The following is a 9,592-nucleotide window of genomic DNA, read 5'->3' on the forward strand; positions in this document are numbered from 1 at the left end:
CATAGAGTGGCTATAATACGAGTGAAGTAGATTTTGTTAAGGGTATCATATGACTGACTATATGAGCAAAGTAGGGTGGGTTATAATATAATAAGTTATTGTTTAAAGCAAGGTTTAATTGAAGATTATGATTTAAAACAACTCACAAGTCATTCAACTCTAGGGTATTTGTTTCAAAGTCTTGAAACGTTCGTCGACCAACTTTCGGACGCCTCCTCTGGTGATCATCCCCGACCAATCTCTGACTACCACCTTTGGTGACTCTACCGACGAACTTCCAACAACCAACTCCGGGACCATCGCCAACCAACCTCCAATCACCATCGATCAACCTTGAAAATTATTTATAAAAATATTTTTAGGGTTTAGACTAATCTTCGTTGACTGTTTCATTCGATCTCTGATCACCACCTCTGGTGACTCTACCGACAAACTTCCGAAAATCAATTATGGCGACCATTGCCAACCCATCTTCTATGCTACCATAACCTTAAAATTTTTTTAACAAACATATTTTTAGGGTTTAGGCTAATCTCCGGTGACCGTCGTCGGCCAATCTCCAACCACCACGAACTGGTGAATCTACTAACAAATTTTGACAACCAACTACTACGACTGTCGCCACTTATCAGTCTCAAAAAAATTGTAATAAAAATATTTTTAGTATATATAACAAACGAAAAAATTTATATATACAAATGCTTTCATAAAAAAGTGTGTTTTAAGAAGGGTTTTAAATAATTTTTAAAATCCTTTATCTAAGTTGTTCTAAATATACTTTTAGTTTAATTATAATAATATTTTTAAAATACACTTATACATTTTTTTTCTTTAAAAGTTATTTTATCTTGTGGTTAAACTTATTAATAACAGTCAACATGTGCTTAGTTTAAGTGACATTTGTATGTTTCTTAAGACACGAGGTCACGCTTTCAAATCCTACCACTCCAAGTCGTAATTAAAAGTCCTTTCCAAAAAGAAAAAAACTTATCCCCAACCTATTACAAAAGTTCAATGACTTAATTATGACACAAAATCAAAGTTTCAAGATTTAGTAGGCACCTTTTAAAGTTTGTACATTTAAGTATGCATGGCTTTGCACACGCTGGCATTACTACTTTGCTGCGGTGCAAGTTGCCTCTAATAAAGATTAATGGACCAAAAGCTATATGTAATCATGAGACTTACAATTTTTCTTTTTGTTAATAACACAACTACGGCAAATAAAGTAAACTTATGTACAAATCAAGATACATTAGATATAATATGTTTGTTTGCCATTTGGTTTAAAAAATAAACAAAAAAAGACAATCAAAGTCATTCAAAACCATTTATTTCAACTTAGAAGGCACAAACTCAGACCATAAAATTGATAATTCAATGTCAGAAACGACGGTTCATGTCATGTGTTGTTTGCCTTTTGATTTAAAAAACAATCAAGGCATTTAAATTATTTTATTTGAACTTAGTACACATAGAAGGATGTCAAGCTTTTGCACCAACTCAGACCATAAACTTTGCTGAATTGCTGCAAAGTAAACTCAGTATATCTTTATAAGTATATCACTATAGATTTGATTTCTAGTCAGTTTACTTTGTACAGTAAGCGTTTAGTCTTGTTGAAAGTTCTTGCAAATTAATATGAATAGATGGATTCTCCAGTTTCAGCACTTGAAGCACTTCTTTCTCCATCACCATTGTTTCTCTCATCAAACATTCCATACAAAACCCAATTGAACTCAAACATAGTGTCATTTGGCCTTTCAAATTTCCCTCCACTTCGTCGTTTGTGTAAGCTTTGCTCAATATTTCATTAGCATGTTGGCTGAAAGAACCCACAATTTTCTCAACATCTTCTTCAATAAGAGCAAAAGCTTTGCATCCATCATTTGAACCCTTCTTCCCCATTTCCATTTCTAGACATTGGTTTTGGTTTTTGTTCTGCAATTCTTTTAAGGACTTTATTGAGCTCAACATCTCCATGAACTTCAAAGAACATCCAAGTTTTTTGCTGAAAATTTCCATGTCTTCAGTTAAACTATCATGAAGTTCCTTCACAATAAGACCAGAACTATTGAGTTCTAGAGACAGAAACTTTATTTCATGCAGCATAATTTGTAAGATATCCAATGTTTTCTGAAGGGATTTCAAAATTTTCTCATAGCAACCACCTTGGAAAGGTGTGAACCAGAAATTAGGCTCAAACCCAGCTTCAACAATGAATTTTTCTAATTGACTAACATGGGATTTCAGGATTTTGTGGTGTTGTATCAATGAAACGAAATTAGAAGTTTCATGATTCAAGTTCTTTTGAGGAACAAGGATTACCCTTTTGATGAAATCTTCAAGTGCCACCAAAGTTGTTGAGAATTCTGTTTTTGCTAAAGTAGCTGTTCTTGTTGGGTTGAATATAATCTCCACTGTAAGAAAACAGAGTAATCCAATGCAAGCTTCAGTGAGTCTAGCATTTGCAAACTCAGATGGAACGCCATAATCCTTCCTCCCAAGAACTAACAATGCGCCTAATGCTGATGCTATCCCACCAGATTGACCATACATTCTACTATGAACAAGAAAGCTAGTAAAAACAACCCAAGGAAGAAGAGGTAAGAGCCATAAATACTCATATTTCTTTAAAATAAAACAGCATAAAACTCCATAGATTGACCCAATGGCCGTCCCTTGAGCTCGAGCATTTGCAACGGTAAAAACAGCTTGTCTCTCCGTTGCAAAACTGATAGCAACCGTCAATCCTGACCAATACCCATTTGGTTTTGTATAAGTCAATCCCAGAAACACAGCAAGCCCCAATGTAATCGAGCATTTCAGCGCAAAACACAAACTCTGGTTTGTAGGCAACATGTTCGACAAAGTGCCCCAACAAGTTTTTGTGGTACAATGATCTCCCAACTGAGTTGCTTTTTCTCCGTTGACTCTCCGACCAATTTCCACGTCGGAAACGAGATTCCGGCCGGCGGTTGAGTCGTATAGGAGGATTTCCATACAGCGCAAGAAGAAGGAAGTGGGAAGAATCTGAGGGGTGATGGGAGAAATATTGAGAGGTAAAGGGGTTGAGAAGGTGGGTTTTGTCTCCGGCGCGGTGGTGGAAGTAGGAGGAACGGTGATCTTGAATTGTTGTAGCTTTGAGATGGCTTTGGGTTTGAGATTGTTGAGGAAATTGGAGAGCTGTTCGTCCATTGATCCGAAGACCATGGAAGGGGAAGTTAAAGCGGCTTCCATTCCTTTCATTGCAACTTCCATTTCTTCCAATTTTTCTTCAACGTCGAAGCCCATTTGTCGTCTCTCCCAAATCACCCCTCTCTGTGTTCATAAGAAAAATGATCATGATTCGAACAAAAATTAAAAATTTGAATGCCCATCGAGACATCACTCATCTTTTGCAATGCATCACCATTCACATAAAACAAAATAAGAAAAATATTAAAAGATTAAAATTAATCTAAAAATACAAGACGAAAAAAAACCAAAACGAAAAGTAAATTGAAAGAAAATAGTATGATTGAAACTAAAATTAAAGATTTGATTTTGATTGATGAAAAAATGAAAAGAAAAAAAAAAGGTGAAGAGAAATGATACCATATTGGATTTGATAGTTTGAAGAAGCTTAGTTGCGTTGGTTGATAGAGACTTGGCTTCAACCATAAATGCAACTGCCTCTCCTTTGGTCTTTGCACCCACTCCTTCCACCATTGCCTCTACTCTCTTCCAACCATTCTCACAATAACCCTTACTAAGTTTCCTTATCTGCATCCACATCCCAAATTTAAAAACATATATACAATATATATCAAAATATAATATTCTCTCTTTTATTTTTATTTTTACAATATTCTTATTTTATTCCATGGACGATTAATAAGTTCATCGTCATTTATGTGTGATAAGTTATTTCTTTTTATCGGGGTCGAAGGTGTCAAATCCTATTCTTATATTTGTTAAGGAAATGAAAGAAAACGTTATAGTCAAAACAAAATTGAAGTTAAGAACACGTGAAGATAAATGTACCGCTGAATTTTGTAGTTAGATGGGATGAATTTTGACGGATTGGATTGGAATTACACCAATTGTTAAGGTAAAATCAACTAAACTTCTTTAAATCATTTTATCTAATTTTCTTCCAAAGTTTTATTATGTGTTTATTTATAAATTGAAAAATAGTTGTAAATGACATAATTGTTTAAAATGTTTATAAAATATAGTAATTTTATTAGTATTTTGATTTTTTTTTACTCTATTTGAAAATGTTTTTATTGACAAATATATTTGTTTTATTTTCTTGACTTTATTAAAATAAAATCAACTAATTTTTTTTATCGTACATATTTGAGTATTGTCGTGGGTTTTTTTTAACAACCAAGACTAAGTAACTATACAATATAATTTAATTACTCATACTTATTCATTTAATTATTATATTTTTTATAGTGATCTCTAATCTTACCATGTTTGATTGATTTATTTTCTACCTCTAAAATAATTTAATTTTGAGATGAAACAAAATTGATTTTAAAGAGTCAAACGTTTTAAAAATATTTAATATTTTTAAGTTATATGTCTCCCATAGTCTATATCACTTTATTTTTTAAAAGAAGAAATTATTTATTTAATTACTTTACTTTACTCATATTTCACACCAATTAAACTTTAATATAGGAGTGTATCTTAAGTTATACTTATCATTCTATCCTCCATTCTAACTATGTCAAAAAAAAAAAAGAAAACAAAATATTTTATGAAAAGAGATTATTTCTTGATAAATTAGGATTAACCAAGAAAAAAAGAAGTAAAGATGAGTTCAACCGAAAGTGTATAAATGTGTTTTTCATATTTGAAAGACAAATTATTTGGATACGGTTTAAAAAGTTCACAACATGCTTTCATAACTGTGATGCAAAGTATTCCAAAAGAATTAAAATTAAATAGTGATATAATAGATATTTTATCACACCAAAATCCAATATGAATACTCAAAACCAACAAGGAAATTATAACCATTATTATTTGTCCTGTATATATGTATGTATTGTATATGCATGTATGTATAATTAAAATTTTAACAAAATCTTTTGTTGTAATTATGAAAATTATTTATGGACGTAGGCTTGATTTTACCTGGAAGAAAGCGAGGCGTGGAAAGGGAATCATCATGGCGGCGACGGCGGCCAGAGCTCCGGCAGCCGTACTAGACGCAACACGTATTGGGTGCTTAACAAAACTGATCTGACCGCCGTGAATCACTGTCCCAACGTACACAATCACCAGCTGTCCAAACGCGATTCGCTTCGTCAGCAAGTGTGTCCGCTCCGGCAGGGCCACCACAAACGCACTGACAGCCACTGCAACCGCCGCCGATGCCGCACTGGTGAACCGTCCCGGTCCGATCAGCCACAAGCACGGCAGAGACGAGACGACCACAAACACCACTGCCCACATCACGTGCCACACACCCCTCACAGCGTCACCGAGGGAAACAGCGTCGGAAAGTACTATAGAAATGGTGGTGAAGTAGGAGAAAGCTGAGAAGGCCAGTAACCGTCTAACAGGTGCTGGGCCGAAAACCGTGACGGCGCCGACTATGCCACATGCCAAAGCCGCTCGTAGAGCTAAGCCTAGGCGCATTCGCCACACAATCATGGTCGCCGCCGTGACCGCCATTTAATTATAGGCGGTTTTAATTATGTATTGTATATAAGATCGGGGGAAAATGTAGTTGAAAGAAAGAGAAGATGAAGATGGAAAGGGAAGAACTTGACAAAACTTTAGGTCTCTGTAAAAAGAAAGAGAGATATGAGATTATGGTCTGTCACAAAATTTTAACTTTGGAATTAATATATAAGGCAAAATGTTTGGTGGCACAATGGAAGAAGAGTGGGGAATACACACTTACATAGATTTTATAACTACATGTTGGGAGAATAATGGGATTGGAATATAAATATATTTACCATTTAATTTCTTTAAAAAAACTAAAGATTCATGTATATATATACAGTAGAGGAAGACCAAAGACTTGGAGAAATTTATTAATATATTTATATAATATAACAAATGATTAAAAGTTATTTATAAAATATATCAAAATCTATCTAATTTTGTAAATAGTTTCAATTATTTGTTATCCATCAAAACTTTTCTATATAATAATCGTAAACTTTAGCTTTAGCCTTAGATGTTACAAGTTTAGTCCATATAGTTTTGGTTTATTTTCTTAAATCTTCGTAAAAATTTATGATTATATTTTAAAGTTTTAGTAAATGAAGTACAAAGTATGATAATCAAATTCACGTGATAAAAGATTAAAAAATTAACATTTTTAAATATAGCAAAATGAATCAAATTATTTACAAAATATAACAAAAATTTATATTATATTCCATAGTTAACTATTATCGATGTTTATAAATGATAAAATCTAAAATTATTTTATATTTTAGAAATAATTTTAACTGTTTTACACTACAAAGTTTCATAAAGAATAAGAATAAAAGGGCAAAATAGTCAGTTTTAGAAGTAAATGAAATTAAACAAATGTTTCCAAAGTATGGAGTTAAAATTATGGAGAACTAAATGATTGTAGTAAAAGAATGAATCATAAATTAGAAAACACAAACCCAAATTGTAAATGTAATTAGAATTTGGTCCATCAACCCTTGCAAATAAATATTTGTACAATACAAACTTTTATGTTAAAACAATTACATATCATGATTATTTCACAGTACTTAACTATATGCTCTATAACTTTTAAGGATAATATGATATAAAGCAGGTAAATTTAATTTTAGCCTAACTCCAATTTGTCGTGTAAATTAAAGGGTTAAAAACTTAAAGGCTAATAGATTTAAGGGTGTGTCTCATGTCACAAGAATTTAGAATTATTAAAAACTTTTCAAAGTATAATTAAGGAGACTATATAGACATAACTATACAATTAAAGTTAATTATAAATTTATTAAAACTTCTTAAAGTATTGGATTAAATTAATGATGGATGGATGTCACAACCCCTTACACTAAATGTAATTAAAATTGAACTAAAGGGAGGATGTGTGAAATAGTTGTCACTCTCATACATCCAAAGCCTACACATTACTACTACAACACTTTTTAACTTATTTAAGCCTTTTGTTATATTTTGTAAATTGTTGTTTTTAATCTTTTTTCTTTTTTTGCGATGTTGTTGCTAAGAAATTTGCCCCGATTTTTGTTGGGTTTCAATTAAATAGTTGTATTTAGATGAGTTCTAAGTTAAATTATTTACAAGTACATTTAAATTTCACCGTCTATCAATGACAAAAATCAAATGACAATGATCGCTAATAGATAATTACCATTTTGTTGAACATCAATAAATATTTATAATGATAATTTATATATTTATCTATGAATGTCTTTTTTTTTTTTTTTTTTTTTTGTATTTACATAGTAAGTCATGTTGGAATTGGTTGTTAATGTTAACACATTAAAACTAGTTTGCTCTTAACTAAATTGTATCTATATGAATCATGAATTAATTTGGTTTTGTTTTGATTGGTGAATACACAGTTTTAATTCTTTTTAAAATCCCTTGTTGATTACTTGAGAAGCTAAAAAATGATAACATTGCAATTGTAATCCATGTGGCAAAAACTTACCAATTGTTGTAGTGAACTACTTCTCTCTTTTTGTTGCAAAAGACAAACAAAAATCATTGTTTTCATTGCTCTCTAATCTTTCACTATTGCTTCAAACTTTGACTCTTTGATAGAAAATTTACATTTATTCATGATTTTTATCATATTTTGATGATTTTTTATTACTATTTTCTCTATGATTTACTATTACATTAAAATCTATTAAGAATTATTATTATTATTATTTATAAAGTAGTAGTTTGATAATTTATTGGTGGAATTTTTAAACAATTGCTATCATGCAACTATTAAAAAAAAACTAGTTGTAATAACAAAGGCAAATTAAATTAGAGTGGAGTAAATTCGAGTTTATTTAGTTAATTATGGTACTTATAAATAAATTATATTTTAGGGTGTTTTTAGATATTTAAAGGATATTTTTAATATAACAAAACTAATCAAAATATTTATAAATTTATATTATTTATAGAATATGAAATGATTTTTTTTAAGAATAATAAATTTTATGGCTAAAAACCACTAAGGACAAAAAGTTATTTTATTTTGTCATGGTAAATAGTTTGTTTTCTTTTTTTTTTCATTTTTGACCAATCATAATATATTTTATTATATTTGTAAATATTTTCAACGATGTGTCATTTATACTAATTTTTCATAAAAATAAATTATAATTAATTTTTTATAATCGTTAAATAATTATTTAAAATGATACATTTTGTTTTTTTTTTTTTTTCTCTTTTCTATATTAATGGGGAATTAAGGGAAACATTTGAAATAACAATTAGTTTTAAACAATCTTTGTTAGTTTTTCTTTGAGCTTAAACAAATTACCTCACGAGTTTAGTGAAGAAAAAAAATGGCATTTTCAAATCTAGGAAAATAAACTAAAATATTTATAAAATAGAATAAAATTTTGATTTCTATTCATGATAAGTACGGATACATTTGTATTATTGTCTATCAATATGCATATAAACGTCTATCGATATCTATTATTAATAAAATTTAAAATTTTGTTATATTTTATAAATATTTTATCAAATTTGTCATTTTTTTTAAAATTTCAAGCGAGAAAAAAGTAAGGAGAGAAGTAATTAGTTTGTGTCGACTTGAATGTATTCTTCTCTCTTTGAATTTTTTTATTAGGTGAACTTAAATTTTGTTAGTTTGACGTTAATATTTTTTATTCCAGAAACCTCCTCTTTATTAAAGAGATTAATTGGAATATGTAAATCATCTAATTAAGTTTCAATTTCTCTTTCATCCATCAAAATCGTATAAAATATTCAACCTAGTTGAAGTTAATTTTTAAAGTTTTTTCAACCAAACATGGTTGGTTGGGGTTATTTTTAAAGATGAGTCGGTAATAATTATAAAAGAGAGTAATTAGGGAAATTGATATGAATAAAGGTAATTCACCACATGAATACAATGTCCCACTTATTGTAAATAAATAAATAAACCTCACCCTTAAATAATTGATTTATTATATGCAACTCTCTCACAAGCCACAATAATTAGATCATTTAATAGTTTTTTTTTCTTTACTTATGTGATTGAGAAAGTAAATTTGTAGCCATATATTAGAAAGATGAATTATTTTACATCACCTAATGTAGGGTTGGATTTGTTTGAGGGTTACAAATGTTCTTTTTCTTACTACATGATTTATTTTAGTTTAGAAAAAGAAAAAAAATTATTAACTCAATGATAATTTACATAATATTAAGTTAGAGGTTTAATATTTGATTCCTCGTCTCTAAAGTTGTTTTTATTAAGACATATATATATATGTTAATTGTCAACTTGGATATGATAACTCAACTTAATTAAAACATATATGTTATTGACTAAAATAATTTGTGGTTTGTATGTTTTTCCTCCGTATCAATGAGCACTTTCACCACTTGCCTAAGTAAGGGAGTTATTAGTTTAAAC

At 29.9% G+C, this 9,592-nt stretch overlaps 1 protein-coding gene across 1 annotated transcript; it reads right to left on the minus strand.

The window, feature by feature from the left end:
* Positions 1-1,400: 1,400 nt before the first annotated feature.
* On the minus strand, positions 1,401-5,886 carry LOC103490100 (uncharacterized). Its single transcript, XM_008449468.3, has 3 exons — positions 5,134-5,886; positions 3,598-3,765; positions 1,401-3,321 (listed from the first exon to the last, which is right to left on the minus strand). The coding sequence occupies exons 1-3, from the start codon at positions 5,674-5,676 to the stop codon at positions 1,591-1,593; spliced, it is 2,442 nt and encodes an 813-aa protein (XP_008447690.3). The 5' UTR covers positions 5,677-5,886; the 3' UTR covers positions 1,401-1,590.
* Positions 5,887-9,592: the final 3,706 nt, after the last annotated feature.

Source organism: Cucumis melo, chromosome 8 (genome assembly GCF_025177605.1).
Source record: "Cucumis melo cultivar AY chromosome 8, USDA_Cmelo_AY_1.0, whole genome shotgun sequence".
NCBI lineage: Eukaryota > Viridiplantae > Streptophyta > Magnoliopsida > Cucurbitales > Cucurbitaceae > Cucumis > Cucumis melo.